Raw genomic sequence first — 21634 nt, 5'->3', positions numbered from 1 at the left:
AAACTACTAAATTCATGTTTGTAATAACATTTTTGCGGCTTCTATATTTTTGCATCCACTGCTTGTGATCTTCAAAGGAATAGGTGAATTAGGTTGGAATAGATTTTAGATCCTTGAAGATAAGATCCGGACGCCAACACGTCGTTGGGCGAGGTTTATTTAGTAAACCATCGCATTTGCTCGGGAAAATTTTTCACCGATAGCACCGCAGCGCGCGTTCTTTTTCCCACGCGGGGTGTCGTTTTGTTGTACCGCAGTCGCCTTGCGTTTCTCCGGCGTCGCCATGCGGCTCGACGGCGACGGTCCCAGGTTGTTCGTTCTGCGGTATCGGGTGCCGCACGCGTTGCACAGCATCGGCTTGCTCGCCGGTCCTCGGCGCCACTGCGGCGAGTCCAACGCACCGCAGTGATCACACGGACCGCCCGGTTTGGTGTGCCCAGCCACGCCCGGCGCCGCGCTCGGCAGTCTGCTGACTTCCGAGTCCTCCCACGCCGACATCGAGTCCCCGCCGCGTCCGCTCGCCCCGCACTCCTCGTACTCCTCCGCGTCGTCCGGCGCCCATCGTCCGCCCGAACCATCTTCCTCGCTCGAGCACGGTCGCATCGACGACGGTCGCGTCCACGCGTTCGCCCCTCCCCCCACGTTTTCCTTCAAAATGCTCGCCTCCAGCATCGCCAGCTCCGCGTCCGACACCGCCACCGTGCACCCGTCGTCGTGAATCTTCACCAGCGTGTACCACCGTCGATCCGGCACCAGCTCCCTCGCGGACGGCGTCTCCTCCCCGAGCATGTCCTCGTCTTCGTCCTCCCCCCCCAGCGGCGTCTCCGTCCCGTCCCCGCGCGTCGCCGCCGTCGCCGCGACCCGGTTCGCGTCCGTCACACACGGATCACCGCGATCTCCGGCCGCGCGCGATGGCGACTTGCCCCGCGTCGCGCGCGCGCTCGTCTCCGACCCCTTCTGCGCGTTCCGCAGCGTCATCGCGCTGTCGCTCCGCGGCAGGCCGTTATCGCGCATCCCGTTCACCGCCTGCGCGCGCGTCGATCGATGTCGCGACACCACGCCCATGCCCCCCGTCTCGCCCGCCGCGCCGCGATGGATGGCTCGATGGCTCGATGGCGCGATGGATGGATGAATCGCCACCGCCCTCGCGCCGTCGCCGACCGCGTCTCCGCGCCCGCGCCTCGACGTCGCCGCGCGCGAATTTTTTCGCACCGAACCCCCCCGCGCGCGCTCGCGCCCGCGCTCGCGCTCGCCCGCGCGCCTCGCGCGTCGTCGTCTCCCGCGCGCGCGCCCGCGGGTTCCGAAAGGCCGCGCGCGCGCGGTCGGCCGCGCGCGGCACGCGCGCGCGATCGATCGATCGCGCGATCGCGCGACCCTGGAGTCGGCGATCATCGATCGCGCGCGAACCTCACGTCGTCGATCGCGCGAATCCCCCGCGTTCGAGATCCGATCGCGCGCGCGAGAAAATCTTTTCCGTCTTTGCGGATCGGCGCTTCTTTTTTTTTCGCGCGGCGCGAATTTCGCGAAGTTCGCCGAGATCGACGTATTGCGCGTTCGAAAAGCGCGGTGTGCGCGATCGCGCGTCGCGCGGCCGTCGGCGCGGCACGTGGCGATCGCGCGATCGAATCTCTCGCCGCGCGCGGGTGTTTCGTGCCCCGAAACACGCGCGCGATCTCGGATGGGTTTTCATACGTCGGCGCATTGCGCGGCCGCGCCGCGCCGCGCGCGCGTTCGCGACGCGTCGCGTCGCGCGATGCTCCCGGGCGCGCCCGTCGCGGGCGGCGCGCGCGTCGCGATGCCGTCGACGTCGACGGCGCGGACGGACGGCGACGACGGCGACGATGGACGCGCGACGCGCGCGCGACCGACGAGGGGGGCGACGGACGACGCGGACGATTCGCCGGCGCCGCTCGCGTCGTACGTCGCGGGAGACGTCGTGTTCGCGCGAGGCGTCGGCGCGCGAGGACGGGAACCGATGTGGCCGGGCGTGATCGTGGACGTGGGGCGAGCGCCGGAGGCGGTGCGGAGGGATTTCGCGGCGGCGTGCTGCTGCGTGATGTTTTACGGGCCGAGCGGGACGCGGGGGCGGGAGAGGGATTATTGCTGGGCGCCCGCGGAGGGGTTGATGGCGTGGGCGCGAGGGGTGCGACGAGGGTTGGACGCGCAGCGCGTGGCGAAGCGAATGCGACCGAGGGCGTTCGAGGAGGCGTGCGAGGAGGCGCGCGAGGCGGCGGCGGCGGACGAGGACGACGTCGGGGCGACGGAGAGCGAAGGGAGAGCCGACGATCGGGGGGGGGACGGGAAGGGGCTCGACGGCGACGATGGCTCGCGCGAGGGCGAGCGCGAAGACGAGGTGGGGGTGCTGGGATTACAGGACTCGTTCGGGTTGCCGTGCAGCGCGCCGGCGGAGCGGCTGGCGACGCGTCGGTGCGCGTCGTGCGGCGTGACGGATGACGAGTCGTTGCGATCGAAAAACTCGAATGGGCTCTGCGCGCTGTGCAGAAAGTTGCACAAAGAGGGTCAGTTCTGTCCGGTGTGCGATCGAGTGTGGCACTGGAGCGCGGGCGACGCCATGGTGGGGTGCGATCGATGCGAGATGTGGATTCATCGCGAATGCGACGCCGTGGCGGCGGAGGTGTTGGATAGAGAACAAAACGGTGAGGATGAGGATATTCCGTACGCGTGTCCGGTGTGTAGAAGTAAAACTCCCGAGCAGATCGCCGCGGAGGCGAGACTCGCGGAGCAAGCGCGCGTCGAGGCTGAACGCAAGGCGCAGATTCGAGAGCGCAAGCGCTTGGAAAAACTTCTCAGCAAACCTCGAGTCGGTCGACCTTCAAAGGAGATGAAAGAGGCTAAAATGCTGCTGAGGCGCATGCCAACGCTGGATAAACTCCTAAAGGGTTCTTCCTCAGCCTCGGTGCGAGCGGGGACGATGAAATCGCCGCACGCAGTGTCGAAGAAGCAAAACACCGTGCCCAAACGACCGAAGAGTTCGTGGCAGCTCTTCGCCGCGGATTTCTTCCAACAGTACAAAGACGAAAACGGCGAAGATAACATAGATTTCGCCGCGGTCTATCGCGAGCAGGGTGCGGCGTGGCGCGAGATTGACGCGTCAGAGCGCGAGAGATACGAGGAGCTCGCCAGAGATGAGGCGGAGCGATTTAGAGAGATGATCACGGAGATGTTTGAGAGCGGCGAGCTCGACGACCAGCAGCGAAAGCGTTACGATAAAATCTTGAACCCAGACGCGCACGCAGCGAGGGTGAAGACGGAACGAAACCCCGATGCGAGCAAGGCGTCGCGTCGCTCCAAGGCGGGTGATATTTCCAAGCTTCGCGACGGGAACGAGTTGCCAGAGACACTTGCGGTGATTTGTAACGGCGTGGCCGCAGACTATTACACGCGCTTGAATCAAGTGATGTGTCAATGCTCGGATTGCGCAGGAACGAACAAGTACATGACGCCGACTGAGTTCGAAAAGCACGCTGGCATGGGGCAAGCGAAAAAGTGGAAGGCGTCTTTGAGAATGATTGAGCCGGCAAAGATGCCCATAGGACGTTTCTTGGACGGCAATGATTTCAACGCTCGTAGGGATCAACATACCGAGGACGATGAAAATGCTTCGCTGGATTACGAAATCGTGCAAGTGAGTTGGAGCGTCGATCGGTGTGCGGTGTGCGACGATGAGCGCGACTTCGACTTTGACCAGCTCATCACGTGCGAGGCGTGCGCGGTGACGGTGCATCAGTCTTGCTACGGTGTTCCAGACATACCAGACGACACCGTCGGTTGGCTGTGTCGTTCGTGCGAGCACACCGGTGGTGCAGTGAGCGAAACACCCTTGTGTTGTTTGTGTCCCGTCGCCGGCGGTGCGCTCAAACCGACGACGATTCCTTCGCTCTGGGCGCACAGCGCGTGCTGCCAATGGATACCCGAGACCACCGTGCTTGATATCGAGCGCATGGAGCCCATCGATAACATCGCAAACATTCAAAAAGAACGCTGGTCGCTCTTGTGCACGGTCTGTAAGCAACGCATGGGCGCGAAAATCCAATGCTGTCATCCGGGTTGCTACATCGCGTATCATCCGTTGTGCGCGCGCGCGACTGGTTTGTACATGGATGCCAACGACGATGGCGACGATGATGAATCGCCATTACAGTTACTGTCGTACTGTCATAGACACTGTCGTGTCGACGTCGAGCGCGCACAAATTTACGCCGGCACAGAGGGCTTGAAGATCGGCCAGGAGGGACGGCTGTTGGAGTGTGGTGCCAATAAGGAACGAAAACGTACCAAGGCGGAGATGCGCGCGGAAACAGAAGAGCGCGAGAGACGAGAAGCATCCGCGACGCTCGCTGATGAGCCAGAGTTGAGCTCAGACTCTGAGACAGACTTCATGAACTGCGCAAAGTTCCGTCGTTACGAGCAACTTGGTCATCCGAGGACGGAGGCGGACATCAAGGACGAAAACGAAGAAAATCCCGACGCTCCCGGGTCAGGAACGAAGAAGTATCGAGTTCGTAAACGGGTCTTGCACGCGGACGACGAGGACGAGAACGACGACGACGACGACGACGAGGATGACGACGACGACGACGACATGACGGAACGTGCTGATACAGACATGGTGCATACAAAAGACGACGTCATCGCGCATCAACGCGTCGATACCATGGAAACTACTGAAGACTTATTGCAGGATGACGACGACGACGACGACGCAGAACTCTCGACAGATCTCGACGTTGAGTACGACGCCGATCCAACAGACGACGACGACGACGACAATGCCGAAGGCGGTAAAACAGACGCCGAGGATGCCGTGGAGGATGCCGATGCCAAATTAGATCCCTCAACGACGTTTCCGGAATCAAAGAGACGTAAAACCGTATCAGAGCGTTCCGAGAGCTCACCTCAGAGTGCGACGTTGGCGCTGCAAGCAAAGTTGCCGGAAGCAAAGTACCCGGCACTTCCCGGCGGCTTACCCGTACCTGAAGGAAACGTTCCGCGTCCGGATATTCCCGAAGTAAACATTTACTGCAAGACGTTTAGAGGAATATTTAGACCAGCAGATACGTTGATCAAATGTCTCTGCGGACGGTGCAGACGTGAGGCCGAAGCCACGAACTCTGACGCGACGACTCTGTGGGAAGCGAACAGATGGGAGCAGCACGCGGGTATGAAGCACACCAAGAAATGGAAAACGTCAATCAGAGTCGTCGTCGACGATAACGGTGGCGAGCAAGCTTTCGGTGATTGGCTTACCGATCACAATATCGTCGTGCTCGCGAATACTGGAAAAACGGCCAAGGTTGCGTCGATGTCGGCAAAACCAAAAGCCCAACGGCCCAAAGCTTCGCGTACGCACGCACTCCTCGGTCTCGGTCTGGGAACATTTGAAGACGACAAGTTGGAAGATAAGAGCGGCGAAGAGACTCGAGCAAGAGCTCTCGTTGGACGCCGCGTGCAAATCGACACCGGTACCATTCTCGCACCGGACTGGAAAGACGGAACGATGATTGACGTCACGATAACGCGCACTGGCATTCGGTATAAAGTCATTTTCGACGATGGGACAGACTTGATGATATCGTTTACGCGTGATGCGCAAAATTTGAAATTCGTCGATGGCGAGGCACCGGATTTGTCGTTTTTGCCTGAAGCCGCAAAATTAAGCTCTGGCAAAAACACACAACTTGAGACGCAACTGGCGATCGCCAACGCACAATTTACATCAGCAAAACGACCGTCTAATCCCGCAGACCGCGCCAAGATCGCGGAACTCGGGCGGCCGAAAAAGCCTCGTGAGAAAGAGGCTTGGGTGCAGTGCGAGAACCCGTCGTGCGGGAAGTGGCGGCGCGTCCCTCAAAGTTTTGCGGAGAAGTTATCTGCCGATGATGCCGACATGTGGACGTGTCAGAAAAATCCTGAAGCCGCATTTTCGGTGTGTTCAGTGCCTCAAGAGTTTGAGGACGACGAGATCGATCGACGCATCGCGCTTGGTGATAACGCTCCGTACATGGAGGGTTCAGACGACGAAGAATCGGAAGACGAAGACGCCGTTCGTACGCACGTTCCCGATGACTTGCCAGCGATGGTGAGCGTCGTATGCAAAGGTGTATCTGGGACATATCACGTACAAACGCGACGAATCGAATGTCTGTGTCGAGCGTGCGTCGATAGCGACCAAGGGCCGGTGTACCACGAGAGGTCGCGGTTTGAAGCCCACATTGGAGTGAAAGGACCGAAGAAGTGGAGCCATCACATCAGAGTCGTCCTCAATAACCGAACGGTAATGTCGCTTGGAAAATGGCTCGAGGTGTGGGGATGCGAAATCCGGCGCGAAAAAACCGTTGACCTGTCCGCCAAATCGCTCGGACACCAGAGAAATCTCAGCCGCAAGCAGCTCGAAGAAATTCAAGCCAACGTGTACAAGCGTCTTGGATTGAATAAAAACGACAAAAACGCCAAGGTTACGGGACCACCGCCGAAGACAGGAAAACGTCTGTACGTCGGACTTACGCCGTACATCGTGCGCGGGTCGCGAGGCGCCTTCAAGCGCGAGTTGATTGCTTCAAAAAAGTACACGCCCGAAGAGTTTGCGGCGGTACAAGCGGAGCGCAAGGCTAGGGGCGTGAACGGCGCTTCGGATGATAAAGTCGTCGAACAGCATGGGCTCACGATGCGAGAGAAGCTCGAACAAATGACGGCGTCGTACTCCGATAGACTCACGTTCGCCAAATCCAACATACACGGATGGGGACTGGTGGCCAAGGTTTTCCACAAGGCGGGTTCCATCGTCACGCAGTTCAAAGGCGAGACGTGTCGAAGCACCGTCGCGGATCTTCGCGAAACCTTTTACGAAGATAACGGAGTGGATTGCTACCTCTTAAAACAAGACGACGACACCGTCGTCGATTGCACGTTTCAAGGAAACTTTGCGCGATTCACCAATCACAGCTGCAACCCGAACATGTACTCAAAAATCGTCAAAGTAGACGACGCGAATCACATCATCTTTTTCGCTCGAACCGACGTTCGGCCCGGGGAAGAGCTGACGTACAACTACAGATTCGAAAGCGAAGACGGCAAAGTGCCGTGCTATTGCGGCGCCGACAACTGTCGCGGTTACTTGTGCTGAACGCGACGCATTCATAGTCATAGTGTAATATTCATTAATCTGTACTCATAGCTTACATTTTCGGCAGCATTCTCTTCACGTAATCCGCCATCAACTTATCGTTTTCCTCCGTCACCGCCTTCTCCACCATCTCCCGCACCTCCTCGAACGAAAACACCTCGTTCGCGTACGTCTCTCGCGCCTCCAACACGCGCAACCCCGCCGCGCGACTCCCCGCGTCGTCGCGCGCCATCAGTCCCCGCAACCAATCGTTCCCGTCCCTCCCGATCGGATGCGCGTCCACGTACGCTTTCAACGCCAGATACGTCTCGCTCTCCGCGCCCTCGCGCTCGAGCGTCTCCGCCAGCGTCGCGCGCGCCGCCACCGCCGTGAACAGCCTCCCGAGCGCGTCCCTCGCCGCGATCTCCGGCGACCGTCCCTGAAACGCGTCGCTCGGCACGTGCATCCGTCCCGGCCGTCCCGCGCGCGTCGCCGCGCGTCGCCGCCCGTCTCCCGCGCCTCGCGTCGCCGAGACGACGCGTCCTCGAACCGCGTCCCTCGCCCCCGCACTCGTCGTCGTCGCCATGACGGCGCCGCGCCGCGCCGCGACGTCCAACGAGGCCACCTTCACGCTCGCGGGCGAGGACCACACGCTGGCGAACGCGCTGCGACACGCGCTGAACGGCAACGCGGACGTCGCGCTGTGCGGGTACTCGGTGCCGCATCCGATGAAGCGCGAGGCGCGCGTGCGCGTGCAGACGACGGGCGCGAACGGGACGACGGCGCAGGGCGCGATGCGGGACGCGCTGTTGGACGTCATCTCGGTGTGCGATCGCGTGCGAGAGGCGTACGAGGACGCCGAGCGCGCGTTCGAGCGCGAGCGGTGAATCGTCTCGAATGGCGGCTGGTGGGCGGTCGGTCGCGCGTGAATTAACGTTGGAGCGCGTGAATCTCGAGCAAGCGCGCCTCGATGCGAGCGAGAAGCGCCTTGCGATCGCCGAGGACGTCGGCGGCGAGGTCTCGACGGCGAACGTCGGCGCGACGAGGCGCGAATTTGACGGGGGTGACGGGGGCGGAGACGGCGGCGCGCGCCGCGGAGGACGCGGAGACGCTCGAGGACGGCTCGGCGGCGGACCATCGGCCCTGTTCCTCGATGATTTCGATCAGACGCGCGTTTTGAGCGTTGGAAGAGGCGAGCTTGAGCTCGAGGTCGGTGATTTCGTCGCGCGCGGCGGCGACGGCGTCGGCGCGGGTCTCGATCTCGGCGTCGGCGCGTTCGAGTTCGGCGGATTGGGCGTTCATCTCTTCCACGAGCTTGTCGCGAACTTCCGCGAGTTTGAGCACGCGGTCGTCGACGCTCGCGGCGTCGGTGACGCGGGATTCACCCATCTGTTTCGCCTTTGAGCGCAAAAGTTGGGCCTCTTCCAGGGCGTCGGCGAGCGCGGCGTCCGCCCGCCGCGTCTTGCGATCGACGTACGCTCGGACGCGGAGGTGCAGCTCGTCGTCGCTGTGCTTCGCGTCTTCGGATTCGCCGATAACGAGCTTGACGGCAGCGATGGCGCTCTCCGCCTTCACCGCGCGGCTCTCGAACGCCGTCGCCGAACGTTTCGCCGCCCTCGTCGCCTTTTCCGTCTCCGATACGCGCGCGCGGTAATCGTCCGCCTCGCCTTCCGCCACCGCGGCGATGCGCGATGCGGTTTCCGCGCGCGCATTCATATCATTTTGCGTGTTAATCACGTCCTCGAGCTCGGCCTCGACTTCGATGCGACGGCGACGTTCCGTTTGTAACTCGGCGAGCAAGGCGTACTTTTCCTCCTGCTGCGCCGCGATGTCCTCGTCGGCGACAAATTGCCCCCTTCGCCGGTCCACGTCGCCCGCGCTCGTCCCGTCGTCGTTCACGGCCGAAATTGCGCCGTCACTGCGAGCGCGTCGTCGCTCCTCGCGGCTCTCGTCTAAATCTCGCCGAAGCTGCATAGCTTCCTCCTCGGCGCGAAGCTGCTCCTCGCGCGACTCCGCCAACGCGGATTCTAAACTTCGCGATCTCGCGTTCGCGGTCTCGCTCGCGCGCAGCGCCGCGTCGCGTTCGCGAATAATTTCATCGAAACGTGACTTTTCTCGCTCCTCGTCCGTCGCTCGCGCGGTGGCGACCTCTAATCGTCGTTCTACGTCCGCCCGCGCCGCTCTCGCTTCCTCCGACTCGGCGAGCGCCGCGTCCAGCGCGAGTCGCGCCTCCCTCGCCTCCGTCTCCGCCGCATCGAGCGCCTTCTCCGCTCTCTCTCGCGCCTCTTCCGCCTCCACCGCGCGCGCCTCCAACACCGCTCGACTCCCGCTCGCTTCGTCCGCCGCGCCCTTCGCCGCGTCCGCCGACATTTTCGCCTCCTTCGCGCTCCGCCTCAGCACCGCGAGCTCCGCCTTCACCATCGCCGTCTCCTCTCGCGCCCGACGCGCCTCCGCTCGCGCGCGCTCGAGCACCCCTCGCATTTCCTCGAACTCATCCCGCGCGTCTTCGCTCGCGTCTTCGCTCGCGTCGTCCGTCGCGCGCGCCGCCGCCGCCGCCGTCGTCGCCGTCGCCGTCGTCGTCGCGTCCACCGCGCCGTCGCTCGAGCTTCGCGCGTCGCGCGCGCCGTCGCGCGTCGCGCGCGCCAAGTCAATCGTCCGTCGTCCATCGTTCGACGCGTCCGCGCGCGCGTCGCCGCGTTCCCGCGCGCGAAATGCGTCGAGCTGTTGCGTCGCGAATCAAATCGAAATCAGTCGCGCGCGCCCTCGTCGCGCGCGTCGCGCGTCGCGCGTCGCGCGTCTCGTCGCGGCGCACCTTGGCCTTCCCCCGCCGCGCCGCCGCGCCGCGCGCGCGCGGCTCCATGCCCGACGCGCGTCGCGCAGTGCGTCGCGAAACGCGCGCGACAGACGACGACGCGCGATGGCGCCCGGCGCGGCGTCCGGCGACGAGGTGCGACGGCGCGCGCGACGCGACGCCCTCCGCGACGCCCCGCGGCGCGACGCGTCGAGGCGCGCGCGCGCGACGCGCGGACGCGCGCCGACGAGGCGACGACGAGGCGCTGACCGAGCGCGACTTTCGACGACCAGATCTCCGCGAGCGCGCTCGTGCGCGTCGCGTGCGCGAGCACGGTGGCGTGCATCGTCACCACCTACGCGTTCGCGACGTCGCAGAGCGCGATCGCGACGAACGTGTTCCCGATCATCTCCGAGACGTTCACGGGGACGCCGCAGAGCGCGGTGAGCGAATTCGCGCTGGGATTCGCGTCGTGGGTGCTGTTCTTCATGGTGGCGGTCGTGAAGGTATATTTGGATCGATACGCGACGAGCGATGCGCGATGGCGCGCGCACGGGCGAAGGAGCGCGCGAGTGGGGTACGTGGCGGCGATATGCTTGGCGCTGACGGCGGCGATAAACTATGGGGAATCGTTCGGCGCGCACGTGACGGCGGCGTTTGGATTCTTGTTCGCGCTGTGGATATGGCTCGCGTGCGTCGTCGCGCAGTTGAGAAAACACGAAGACGCGGTGAGTCGATTCAGCATGCGCGCGAAAGTCGCGGGATTGGCGTTCGCGGGATTGGGCGTCGGCGGATTCACCGCGCTCTCGGCGCTCGTGGGCAAGGACGAGAGCCGGACGGCGTATTCGCTCATAGGTTTTTGCGAGTGGCTCGCCGTGCTCGCCTTAGTGGCCGCGTGTTACACCATGGCGTGGGATTTAGACGCCAAGGGCGTGTCGATCAGGGTGTGCTTCGACGAGGAGAGCCCGCCTCGTTCCGAGCAACCGGCGTAGACGTGTACGATAAAGCGCGCGACAAACCTACCCCTGCTTTCTCGCCCCGCACACGCCCGCGCGCGCTCGCTCGTCGGCCCCGATGTCGACCACCGCCGCCCGCGCATCGCGCGCGACCCACGCGCCCGCGCGCGCGTCCCGAATCCAGCGCGATCGCGCGCGCTCGACGCTTTCCCGTCGCTCGCGCGCGGCGGCGTCGGCGTCCGACACCGCGGCGTCGCTCGGCATCGACGGCGGCGCCTACGCCCGCGAGCTCGAGACCGCGCTCGACGCCGTTCGTTTGGCGAGCACGCTGTGTCAGGAGGTGCAGGCGCAGCTGATGCGCATGGACGAACAGGCGGAGACGAAGGAGGATCGATCGCTCGTGACGCTCGCCGACTACGCGGCGCAGGCAATAATCGTGTGGTACGCGCGATGGCGAGCGACGATGGCGATCGCGGCGACGATGGACGCGTAAACATTTCTAAGTCGCGATCGGGCGCGGAGACTGACGAAAAGCGCGACGCGGATGACGAACAGGCGAATCTCGCAAGACTTTCCGGATATGACGCTCGTCGGCGAGGAGGACGCCGAGGCGCTCACCGAAGGCGGCGAAGGCGGCGCCGCGACGCTGGCGAAGATCGTGGCGTTGGTGAATAAGACGTTGAAGACTCACATTGGGGATGATGCCGTGGAATTGAGCTCGCAAGACGTGGTGAGCGCGATCAATAAAGGAAAGAGTACGGGCGGGGCAAAGGGCAAGCATTGGATTTTGGATCCGGTGGACGGGACGCTCGGTTTCGTGCGAGGTGATCAGTACGCCATCGCGCTGGCGCTGATGGACGAAGGCGATTTGAAGGTTGGGGTCATGGGGTGCCCGAACATGCCCAAGCAAGGAGACGTATTGGAATTTGAGACGAGTTACAGTTACGGCTTTTCGCCGAGGTTGGTGTCAAAGATGCTCGCAGGCGACTCGCTCGGTTGGTACAAGGGCTGTATTTTCACCGCCGTGCGCGGCCATGGGTCATACATGTTCCCTGTTGACGAGGAGCTAAACTTTGAACCGAGTAAGGTGACGGTCAGCGGTGCTTTCGATCCCCAAAAAGCCAAATTCACCGAGCCGGTGATGAAGGCGAACTCGTCTCAGGGTTTCACGGCGGCGGTGGCAACCAACCTCGGTATCGAGTGCAAACCGTTGCGCATTTATTCTCAAGTCAAGTACGGCTCTGTGGCGCGAGCCGATGCAGACGTTTTCATGAAGTTTCCCAAGGCTGGGTACAGAGAAAAGATTTGGGATCACGCCGCGGGCGTGATTCTCGTCGAGGAGGCGGGTGGTCGGGTGTCTGACGCTGGTGGCGCGCCGCTCAATTTTGCCGGCGGGCGTTACATCGAAGGGTTGGATCGCGGTATCATCGCCGCATCTAGCGCACTTCACGAACGCCTTCTCGATGCCGTCGCCAAGTCTTGGTCGTCCTCGCAGCTTTAAATATACTAGGGTCGCTCGCAATCCGCGAAAATTGTGCCGCATTTGATTGAACGCGTCTAAAAAGTTGAATACAAACGAAATTGTGTATTAATGAATCACCTCGCTACGCCCTACTAACACCAAAGTTTCGACTTAAAGCGTCAGGTTGCTAGGGTTTTCGATCACTTCGCGCAAAGTCTTGCCGAAGTCAGCCGCGACGTTACCGTTGACGTGACGGTGGTCGGCGACGATGTTGACCGTCATGAAGCTCTTGACGCCAATCATGCCACCAACCGGGACGACGGTCTTCTTGGAAGAGCCGACGGCCAGGATCGCGGTTTGGTTCGGTGGGAGAATGGCGTCGAATTGGTCGACGCCGAACATGCCGAGGTTGGAGATGGTGAAGTTACCGCCGGCGTAGTCAGCCGGGGACAAGCCAGTGCTGCGCGCCTTCTTCACGAGCCCGCTCCATTCGCGGCCGAGTTGGTAGACATCGGTGTTGGCGGTGTCGTTCAAGACTGGCGTGATCAAACCATCATCGAGCGCAACGGCGACGGCGATGTTCACCTTGTCGTTGTACACGATGCCCTTACCGTCGTGGTAGGTGGAGTACATGATCGGGTGCTGCGCGAGCGCGACGCCGACAGCCTTGGTGAGCAAGGCGGTCATCGTCACACCCTTCGGCTTGAGAGTGGCGTACAACTTGTCGAACTCGTCGGTGCAGATGCTCATCGCGATGCGGGAGACCGGAACTGAGAGAGACGGCAACATGTTCTTCGCGACGGCGGCTTGCATGCCCGAGAGCGGCACGACGGTGCCGGCGGGCGCCGGAGGCGCGACGGCGGCCGCCTTCTTCGGTGCGGCGGCCGCGGCCGCTGCCGGGGCAGGCGCGGCGCCAGCCTTCGGCGTCGGCGGCAAGCCCGCGGCGTTCTCGATGTCCACCGCGGTGATGCGGCCATTCAAGCCCGTACCGGCGAGCGTCTTGAGGTCAACCTTGTGCTTCTTCGCGAGCTTCTTCGCGTACGGCGTCGCGACGACGCGACCGGAAGCCACCGGCGCGGCCGGCGCCGCCGGCGCCGCCGGTGCAGGCGCCGCCGCCGCCGCCGCCGGCGCGGGCGCCGCCGGCGCCGGCGCCGGCGCGGGCGCCGCGGCCGCCGGCGCGGCCGGCGCCGGCGCCGGCGCGCCGCCCGCCTTCGCCTTCGCCTCCTCGATCTCGCTCTCGCTATCGACGACGTACGCGATCGGCGCTCCCACGGTCGCCACCTCCCCGTCCCCGACCGCGATGTGCGCGATGATTCCATCCACGAACGACTCCACGTCCATGTCCGCCTTGTCGCTCTCCACGACCACGACCGCGTCCCCCTTCCCGATCGCGTCCCCCTCGCCCATCAACCAGCTCACGATCTTCCCCTCCGTCATCGTCGACGACAGCGCCGGCATGAAGATCTCCTTGATCTCCGCCCTCGCCTCGCACGCCCGTCGCGCGCGCGCCCCGCCCGTCGCGCGCGCCCGCAAAACCTTACCATTCAAACTCCCCGCGCGTCTCGCCGTCAATCGCGACGCGCACGCGTGCGTCGACGCCATCGTGCGCGTGATTCCTCCGCCCTGCGTTCGTTCGACGTCGTCGCGCGGCGCGCGGCGTCGGTGTGTGCCGCGTCGCGCGCGTCGCGCGTCGTCGAGATCGGCGTTTTGGATAACGACGGCGACGCGATCGACGCGCGATCGATCGCGCGATCGACGCGTCGATCGACGCGTCAAGGTTCGATAGCGAAAATCGAACCCTCGACCGTCGATCGACGCGACGGACGCGCGATCGACGCGATATCGGCGCCGCGCGCGGTGTGATTCGCAACGCGCGCGCGACGCGCGCGCGCGCGACGGCGCGCGCGTCAGTCTCAGTGACGAGATCCACCGAAGCGGATCGTCGACTCGGACCCAACGCGCGAGAACGCGAGAGGTGCGAACGCGACGACGAGGACGACGCGCGCGGAGACGCGGGAGACGCGCGCGCGAGGGGGGGCGGCGCGAGACGCGATCGGGGCGAAAGCCCTAGAACGCGGGGCGGATGGATGGATGGGACGACGACGACGCGCGCGATGGGACGAAGGGCGCGCGCGCGATGGGAATCGAGTGGGAGAATAATGACTGACGTAGGACGCGATTTCTGGACGCGCAGGAAGATGTCCGCCGCCGCCGCCGCGCCGTACAAGGCGCCCGCCGCGAAGACTGAAGAGTCGACGCAGCAGATGCACCGCATTCGCATCACGCTCACGTCTCGTAACGTGAAGAACCTCGAGAAGGTGTGCGCGGATCTCATTCGCGGGGCGAAGGATAAGCGGTTGAAGGTGAAGGGCCCGGTGCGCATGCCGACGAAGGTTTTGAAGCTCACCGTGCGCAAGTCGCCGTGCGGGGAAGGTACGAACACTTGGGATCGCTTTCAAATGCGCATCCACAAGCGTTTGATCGACTTGCACTCGCCGGCGGACGTGGTGAAGCAAATCACGTCAATCTCCATCGAACCGGGCGTGGAGGTTGAGGTGACGATCGTCGACAACTAGGCGACGCGTCTCTCGCTCGCGAGACGTTTGCGTCGTCGACGACACCGCGCATCGCGCGCGCGAACGATATCGCTCGTTACAATGAGCGAACGGCATCGTTCGTGCGTCTTCTTAGAGGAGAGAGGTTATTGTAATCTGCACGACGCGCACTTTCGTGAACGGCTTCGTACTTTGTCGTACTTCGTCGTACTTCGTCGTACTTCGTCGGCGCCCGCACAGCGCGCCTCGCCGCCATGCGCGCCGCCACCGCGCCTCGACCCGCGCGCGCGCTCGCGCCGCGCAAACACGCCGCGCGTCGCGCCACCGTCGCCGACGCCGCGCGCTCGCTCGCGGACATCGAACGCGCGTGGGCGCGCTCGTCCTACGACTTGAGCCTTCGTTGGCCGCTCACCAACGAGCTCTGCGCGCTGGAGATCGCGCGCGCCGAGCTCGATCCCGCGCGCTTTCGCGTCGGCTGGCACAAGTGCAAGAGTTACGTCGGCATCACCTACCTGTACGACGATGAACGCGACGGAGGCGAACGCGGAGACGTGTTTTTATCCAAGTACGTCATGCTGGACCCGGCGTTCGAGAACGTCGTCGGGTGCGTGCGGCACGAGCTCGCGCACGCGGTGGCAGGCGTGGCGGGCGTAGATCACGGAAGAGCGTTTAAGGATGCGTGCGATGCGTTGGACGTGCCGGAGGCGTGGCGCAAGGCGACGACGGGGGCGTTTTACAGCAGGCCGAGCGTGCAGTTGATGTGGGCGAAATGCGACGCCGAGGAAGCGTTGCGCGGACGAGGGCGAGACGTGTTGCCGGAGCTTTTGTTCGAGAGAAACGTCTGGGATGCGCCGGTGAATGGAAATCGTACGGTGTTCAAGGATGAAGAGAGCGGGGTGGTTTTAGATGCGTTTGAGATGTACGATTTGACCGTCGCGGAGGAGGCTCGAGCGGCGAACTCGAGCGACGTTGTAGCGTAGCGTAGCGTAGCGTAGCGTAGCGTAGCGTAGTTAGGTGTTGTTACAAACGAAACCCAACACTAGGAATCTACGGCGTGATAACGCACGACTTCGCCCCATAGCGTTCCCTTTTCTCGTCGCTCGCGCACGACGCCGTCGTTGATCATCTTTTCGATGTGTTGTCGTGTGATTTTCACACACGACGTGTAGAGAACGACGAAGGAGACGAGGGATGCGTACACCGCGCGCGTGAGCTCCCACGCCGTCATCCCATACTCACGATGCTCGCGAAGGGTGTTCAGTAAGATTGTCTCTCGACTAACGCGGTGATTGATGTAGGCGTCGATTTTCTTTGCGCCGTCCTCGATGACGTCGCCGTGCGACGGGTACAGTCTGTTCGATCCATTCTCCTGCACTCCGCGTCGCTTGAAAGACTCCAACTCGTCCTTGATCGTCGTGAGTGATGATGAATACATCGTTAAGTCCTCGAAATCGCTCGTGGACCCGTTTAAAACGCAATCACCTGCGAAAACTGCCCCCTCCTCCTCAAACGCGAAGCACATGTGATCCGTCGTGTGCCCCGGGGTGTATATTGCTCGAAGCGTCGCTCCGGGCACCGCGATGACGTCTCCATCTTGTATATCTACATACGCCCGAACATTATACGGGCTCACCATCCCCTCGCGCGCGTCGTACTCCCCCTTACTCGTACGAATTCGTTTATACGCCGGCACGTTTTCGCCCAACGCTTTGCGAAGCCCGCGCAACCCGCCGACGTGATCCGGATGCCAATGCGTCAGCAACACGCACTTCAAGCGCTCACACCCGCTCGCACGCATCGCCTCGATCACATTTTTCGCGTACCCACGCCGTCCTTCGCCGCAATCGATCAACACGCGTTCGCGTCCCGTGCCCACGAGGTACGTATTCGTCCCCTGCAGTGTCAACGCGCTCGGATTCAGCCCGAGCACGCGGGTCACCCGCCGCGACACCGCGCGCACGTGATCGAGCTTCGGTAACCCTCGCGGGCATCCAGGAGTGACGAAGCGCAGGAACAGCGCGACGAACCACTCGTACAGCGCGTGCACGTTTAAGATTCGCCCGATCGCGAACGTCGTTCGCGCGCGCGACGCCGACGTCGCGCGCGGCGTCTGAATCGCCATCGCTCGACGCGGTTCGACGACACGGCGGCCGCGTCGACGATCGCGCGCGCTCGCGGGCGTTTGTCTGCCCGCGCGCGCGTTGTTATGTCGTCGCGTCGTCGCGTCGTAACGCTCCGAAAACGGCTCTTGAAAAGTCGCGATTCGTCGTCGCGAGACGCGCGCGCGCCGCGATGGACGACATGGAGTATTGGAAGGACGTGGGGCTGGGAAAGGGCGCGTGGCAGTGCGACGCGAGCGGTGGACGCGAGATCTTACCGCAGGACGAAGCGACGGTGTTCGAGGAGCTACCCAGTGCGCATTCGCCGCGGTTCGCGCTCTTGCCGAGCGTACCGACGGTCGCCGCGCGAACGGACGACAGACACGTCGCCGTGTTTTTCGATGGATGTCGTTACCGGTGCGAGTTTGACGTCGATGGCGGTACGGTTGGCGAATTGGCGCGCGCGTTATGCGCGGGCGGGTTGGGCTCTGGAGCGGACATGACCACGGGGGCGCGGCAAAAGCTCGACGGCCCGGAGTCACTAGTTTTGTTTTATTGCGGTAAGCGTTTGGACGACGACGACAACAAAGTCAGTAGCTATGGGGTGCCTCGAGGGTGTAAGATCTTGCTCGGCATCGATCGAGCGCTCGTGGAGCGAGCCGAGGCCGGATTAGGCCCCGGGGAGGACGATGATTTTTGGGCGTGATTTTTGGACGATCGTCGATTGTGCTGTTGTGATAATACGTGCGTGTTTCTATATGTACATACGTTTAATGTCCGCCGCCATCGCACGATGGCGGAATCTCGCCTGGTTCGGGCATAGGTTGTCCCGTGAACGCTTGTCGATCGCCGCTGCCGTACTTGCTGAATACGAGCGTTCCCGTAAAGTAGAAGAACATCGCCGGAACGAACATGCTAAGCTCCCAATTTTCCGTTTCTTTGATCAAGTACCCAGTCAACGGAACGCCGATGACGCCCGGAAGCGCGCCGCACGTGTTTGTCATGCCCAACAGGATACTCGCGTACTTGGGCGACAAATCTTGATGGTTTGAGTACAAACCCGCGTACGAAAACGCGCCTAGCGAAAGGCCGAGCGTGAGCAGACCCACGGTCGCCACCGGCTGATCTACCAATGCGGCCGAGCCCATGGCGAGCGCCGGTCCCATGAAGGCGACTGCTTGCATCGTTTTACGCACCTTCGTGATCTCCATGCCGCTGCCGATGAGGCGGTCCGCAGTCGGACCGGCGACGGACGCCATCGCGACGTTCGCGAGCGGCGGAAGCAGAGTCAACAGCGATGCGTTCGTCAGTGTCACCCCGAGCTCGTCGGTAAAGTACGTCGGAAGCCAAGCGAGTAGGACGTAGAAGCCCCAGTTGTTGCAAAAGTGCACGTACATGAGCGCGCGCACCGACGGATTCGATATAAACTCCCCCCACGGCACCGGAGGGTCTTCCGCCGGGCTCTTCCCGCTCGCTATCGCCTTTGCGTCGACGGTGAATATGCGCTTACCCGTCAAACCCGTGACGCCGTCGTCCTTGTAACTTTCGTCAACCATCCCGCCGTCGCCGTACAGCTTCCAAGCCCAAAAACTCCAAACTAAACCGCACGAGCCGAAGAATGCGAACACCGTCCTCCAATTCGTCGCCTCTATCAATAGTGGCGCCACCCCCAAACCAAGCACCGAACCTATGTTGAACCCACTGAACACGAACCCGACGGCGCGCGAACGCTCGCCCACGCTGACGCTTCTCGCGATGATATCCGTCGCCGCGCTCGGCGCCACGCCTTCGCCCAAACCCACGAGCACGCGCGACAGGAAAATGCTCTGCTCGTTCACGCCGACGATCGGAATCGCGATCGTCGCCAACGACAAAATCAACATCCCGATCGGCAACACCTTGGCACCACCGAATTTCGTCGACAAGTACCCGCCCGGTAACTGCGACGCCGCGAAACCGTAAAAAAACGCGCTCTGCACGAACCCCGCCTGCGTGCTCGTCCACCCGAACTCCCGCGCCATGGGAATGATCGCCACCGAAATATTCACCTTATCCATGTTACACACGATGAACGCGAACACCGTGACGAAGAGCACGCGATACCGACTCGGCGCGCCTCGCCAGAGCGTCGTGACGTCGCTCGCCGACTTCGGAAACTCAAACGCCCACGCCTCGTCCGGATCCTCCTCGCCCTCGTCCCGATCCTCGCGCGTCGTCTTCGAGCTCCCGCTCGCCGCGACCGCGTCCCGTCGATCGCGTCGTTCGGCTCTCGCGCGCGCCGCGACGTCGCCGCGTTCTCGCGCCTCCTCCCCGCGTCCCCCTCTCGCGCGCCCCATCGCGCCGTCGCGCGCGCGCGTCCCTCCCGTCGCGCGCGCGCGCTCGACGCGCGCGCTGCGTCTCCCGTCGCGCCTCGCGCCGCGCATCCGCGCGCGCGCGCGCGTCGCGCGTCGCGCGTCGCCGTCGCCGCCTAACGACCGACCGCCGAGTCCCGCGCGCGCGCTCGCCATCGCGCCCGCGCGCGCGTCGATCGAATCGCCGCGTCGACGCGCGTCTCGCGGACGCGTCTCCCGCGCCTCCCGCCGCGCGCTCGTCGCCGCGACGCGCGCGCGACGTCGAGTGCGGGCCGCCGCGTCGGTCCCCTCGCGCGCGCGTCGAACTCGCGTGTGGGCAAACAGTCAGCGCGTCTCTTTGTCGCGCGCGCGATCGACGCGCTCGACGCGCGGCGATCGACGCGTCGAGGTTCGATCGCGAAAATCGAACCGTGACGCGAGGGTCGACGCGCGCGCGACGAACCACCGCGACGCCGCGGCGGCGGCGCGACCGCCAGACGACGCCGCGACGGACGACGGACGACGCCGGATCGAGCGAGCGACGCGAACGACGCGACGCGAGAGCGGCGAGAGAAACCGCGATGTCGCAGACGGGACAGGGCGCGCCGACGATGACGCCCGAACAGCGCGACGCGGCGTTCGCCATGGCTGGACAAGAGATGGAGTACCGCGTGGAGCTGTTCAACAAGCTCGTGGGCGCGTGCTACGAGAAGTGCATCGATAAGAAGTTCAAGGACGGCGAACTGAACGTGGGGGAGAACTCGTGCGTGGATCGGTGCGCGGCGAAGTACTGGGAGAGCGTGGCGATCGTGGGGCAGATGTTGGGGGCGCAAGGGAACGCGCCGAGCTAGGGCGCGCGCGAGAGCGTAGACGCGACCGAATCGATTGTTGTTATGCGTAGACGCGATGTACTAGTCGATAAACCGGACGGTGGGAGCGAGAGGGCGAGCGCGAGCCGGCGGGCGACGCGACGGCGGACGAGGCGGGCGAAGTCTTCGACGAGGGCTGAGGGCGCGGGAACGCGCTTCTCGGCGTCGGGTCGGGCGCGCGGCGTCGCGACGATTTCGCGCGCGTTTTCACGACAAATTTTACGACAAACCATCTCATCGATCGCGTGCATCAATCTATCGGGGTCATCATCAATCGATCGATTTCGGACTCGGAGAGTCCGGGACTTTGTGAGTCTCGTTCTAATTCTTCCGCCATGGCGAGACGTTCGACGTAGCGGCGCGAAAAGACGTCGATGTAATACACCGCGCCGTTGTACACCGATGACCCGAACGCGGCCCACATGAGAGCGGTATGGGCGTAGTAATTCGAGTAACAGAGCGGGATGGGGATGAAGGTGACGATGGTGTACCCGAGCTGGAGCATGACGAAGACGAATTTCGTCTTGATGGATTCAGCGTCGAAGAACTCGTCCGCGCCGAACAATCCGATGCCGCGCATCATCTTCAACGCGTATTTATTCGCCGATGAGTTTCGATCGCTCGCAAGCCAACGCAGCGAAGTCATGAGCGCCGGATCGCTCACTAACTTCACTCTGTCGATGAGTTCCGTCTTTGCCAAATACAGCGCCTGCCAAAACAAGTACGCGAACATCGGGTACACCATGAGATCCAAACATCCCGTGAGAACGCTCACGTCCGCGCCCAACTCTCGCACACTCAGCCTATTCACATCGTTCCCAAACCCGTACCACCGACCGCACCAAGTCATCAAGCACGGCATCGCGTGCACGAAAATGCTCGACACCTTGTCCACGCTGTGAAACACCAACGAGTTTCTCCATAACGGAATCGCCAACAACACCGGCCCGTTCGCGAACGCGAAGATGCACCGAAACACCGTCGCGCTCTTCTTCCATCGCCACAGAAACATCATCGCCGAGGCGTTGGCAAAGTAACAGAAATCGTACAAAAAGTATTGCCAACGAATCATTCGATAATACACCGCTCTCGCCAAAAACACCCCCGGCATCGCCACCGCGTAAAACAACCAAAACTTCTCCGGCGCGCGCGTCGCGATGTATTCCGTCATCATCAACCCATACACACCCGCGCAAAACGACACCTTATCGATCTGTCGTATCACGCGCGGAATCTTGACGTAGTCGCGCACTCGCGTATCCGCGTTCCCCGTCACCGCGCGCCGCATCACCGCCTTCGGTCGTTTCTTCGCGCTCTTCAGCAGATCGCTCGACCGCCGTCGGATCTCTTCCGCGAGTTCACTCTGCCGTCGTCCCGCGCCTTCCCGTCGCCGCATGGCGTCGTCCTCGCGTCGACTTCTTCCCGCGTCCGATTCGATCCCCTACTAAC

The 21634-nt window shown here is 63.0% G+C and overlaps 14 protein-coding genes across 14 annotated transcripts; 8 read left to right on the top strand and 6 right to left on the bottom strand.

Moving 5' to 3' along the window:
* OSTLU_30438 (predicted protein) lies at window positions 1-789 on the bottom strand (the record flags this gene model as incomplete). Its single annotated transcript, XM_001416542.1, has 1 exon — window positions 1-789. One exon carries the CDS (start codon window positions 787-789, stop codon window positions 160-162), a length of 630 nt encoding a protein of 209 aa, XP_001416579.1. The 3' UTR covers window positions 1-159.
* Window positions 790-1795: 1006 nt separating this feature from the next.
* On the top strand, window positions 1796-7144 carry SDG3501 (predicted protein; the record flags this gene model as incomplete). The annotated part of the gene is made up of 1 exon (XM_001416833.1): window positions 1796-7144. One exon carries the CDS (start codon window positions 1796-1798, stop codon window positions 7142-7144), a length of 5349 nt encoding a protein of 1782 aa, XP_001416870.1.
* A 52-nt stretch (window positions 7145-7196) lies between these two features.
* On the bottom strand, window positions 7197-7589 carry OSTLU_30436 (predicted protein; the record flags this gene model as incomplete). Its single annotated transcript, XM_001416541.1, has 1 exon — window positions 7197-7589. One exon carries the CDS (start codon window positions 7587-7589, stop codon window positions 7197-7199), a length of 393 nt encoding a protein of 130 aa, XP_001416578.1.
* A 118-nt stretch (window positions 7590-7707) lies between these two features.
* On the top strand, window positions 7708-8612 carry OSTLU_30435 (predicted protein; the record flags this gene model as incomplete). The annotated part of the gene is made up of 1 exon (XM_001416832.1): window positions 7708-8612. One exon carries the CDS (start codon window positions 7708-7710, stop codon window positions 8008-8010), a length of 303 nt encoding a protein of 100 aa, XP_001416869.1. The 3' UTR covers window positions 8011-8612.
* A 1422-nt stretch (window positions 8613-10034) lies between these two features.
* OSTLU_30433 (predicted protein) lies at window positions 10035-10958 on the top strand. Its single transcript, XM_001416831.1, has 2 exons — window positions 10035-10070; window positions 10208-10958. The coding sequence occupies exons 1-2, from the start codon at window positions 10041-10043 to the stop codon at window positions 10904-10906; spliced, it is 729 nt and encodes a 242-aa protein (XP_001416868.1). The 5' UTR covers window positions 10035-10040; the 3' UTR covers window positions 10907-10958.
* Window positions 10959-11156: 198 nt separating this feature from the next.
* On the top strand, window positions 11157-12371 carry OSTLU_4650 (predicted protein; the record flags this gene model as incomplete). Its single annotated transcript, XM_001416830.2, has 2 exons — window positions 11157-11311; window positions 11426-12371. Coding segments are annotated over 2 exons (1101 nt in total), but the record flags the coding sequence as incomplete, so codon positions are not given.
* A 132-nt stretch (window positions 12372-12503) lies between these two features.
* On the bottom strand, window positions 12504-13832 carry OSTLU_2905 (predicted protein; the record flags this gene model as incomplete). Its single annotated transcript, XM_001416540.2, has 1 exon — window positions 12504-13832. A coding segment is annotated over one exon (1329 nt), but the record flags the coding sequence as incomplete, so codon positions are not given.
* A 698-nt stretch (window positions 13833-14530) lies between these two features.
* RPS20 (Ribosomal protein S20, component of cytosolic 80S ribosome and 40S small subunit) lies at window positions 14531-14908 on the top strand (the record flags this gene model as incomplete). Its single annotated transcript, XM_001416829.1, has 1 exon — window positions 14531-14908. The coding sequence occupies one exon, from the start codon at window positions 14531-14533 to the stop codon at window positions 14906-14908; it is 378 nt and encodes a 125-aa protein (XP_001416866.1).
* A 233-nt stretch (window positions 14909-15141) lies between these two features.
* On the top strand, window positions 15142-15867 carry OSTLU_30429 (predicted protein; the record flags this gene model as incomplete). Its single annotated transcript, XM_001416828.1, has 1 exon — window positions 15142-15867. The coding sequence occupies one exon, from the start codon at window positions 15142-15144 to the stop codon at window positions 15865-15867; it is 726 nt and encodes a 241-aa protein (XP_001416865.1).
* Window positions 15868-15992: 125 nt separating this feature from the next.
* Window positions 15993-16847, bottom strand: OSTLU_10245 (predicted protein; the record flags this gene model as incomplete). Its single annotated transcript, XM_001416539.1, has 1 exon — window positions 15993-16847. A coding segment is annotated over one exon (855 nt), but the record flags the coding sequence as incomplete, so codon positions are not given.
* A 332-nt stretch (window positions 16848-17179) lies between these two features.
* OSTLU_30427 (predicted protein) lies at window positions 17180-17692 on the top strand (the record flags this gene model as incomplete). Its single annotated transcript, XM_001416827.1, has 1 exon — window positions 17180-17692. The coding sequence occupies one exon, from the start codon at window positions 17180-17182 to the stop codon at window positions 17690-17692; it is 513 nt and encodes a 170-aa protein (XP_001416864.1).
* Window positions 17693-17756: 64 nt separating this feature from the next.
* On the bottom strand, window positions 17757-19322 carry OSTLU_49086 (MFS family transporter: sugar (sialic acid); the record flags this gene model as incomplete). Its single annotated transcript, XM_001416538.1, has 2 exons — window positions 17757-18467; window positions 18513-19322. 2 exons carry the CDS (start codon window positions 19320-19322, stop codon window positions 17757-17759), a joined length of 1521 nt encoding a protein of 506 aa, XP_001416575.1.
* Window positions 19323-19927: 605 nt separating this feature from the next.
* Window positions 19928-20167, top strand: OSTLU_33906 (MPT family transporter: inner membrane translocase (import) Tim10; the record flags this gene model as incomplete). Its single annotated transcript, XM_001416826.1, has 1 exon — window positions 19928-20167. One exon carries the CDS (start codon window positions 19928-19930, stop codon window positions 20165-20167), a length of 240 nt encoding a protein of 79 aa, XP_001416863.1.
* A 268-nt stretch (window positions 20168-20435) lies between these two features.
* On the bottom strand, window positions 20436-21473 carry OSTLU_34546 (predicted protein; the record flags this gene model as incomplete). The annotated part of the gene is made up of 1 exon (XM_001416537.1): window positions 20436-21473. One exon carries the CDS (start codon window positions 21471-21473, stop codon window positions 20436-20438), a length of 1038 nt encoding a protein of 345 aa, XP_001416574.1.
* Window positions 21474-21634: the final 161 nt, after the last annotated feature.

This window comes from Ostreococcus lucimarinus, chromosome 3, assembly GCF_000092065.1.
Source record: "Ostreococcus lucimarinus CCE9901 chromosome 3, complete sequence".
Classification (NCBI taxonomy): domain Eukaryota; kingdom Viridiplantae; phylum Chlorophyta; class Mamiellophyceae; order Mamiellales; family Bathycoccaceae; genus Ostreococcus; species Ostreococcus sp. 'lucimarinus'.
Note: the sequence above shows the minus strand (reverse complement) of the source record. Positions and strands in the feature narration are given on the sequence as shown.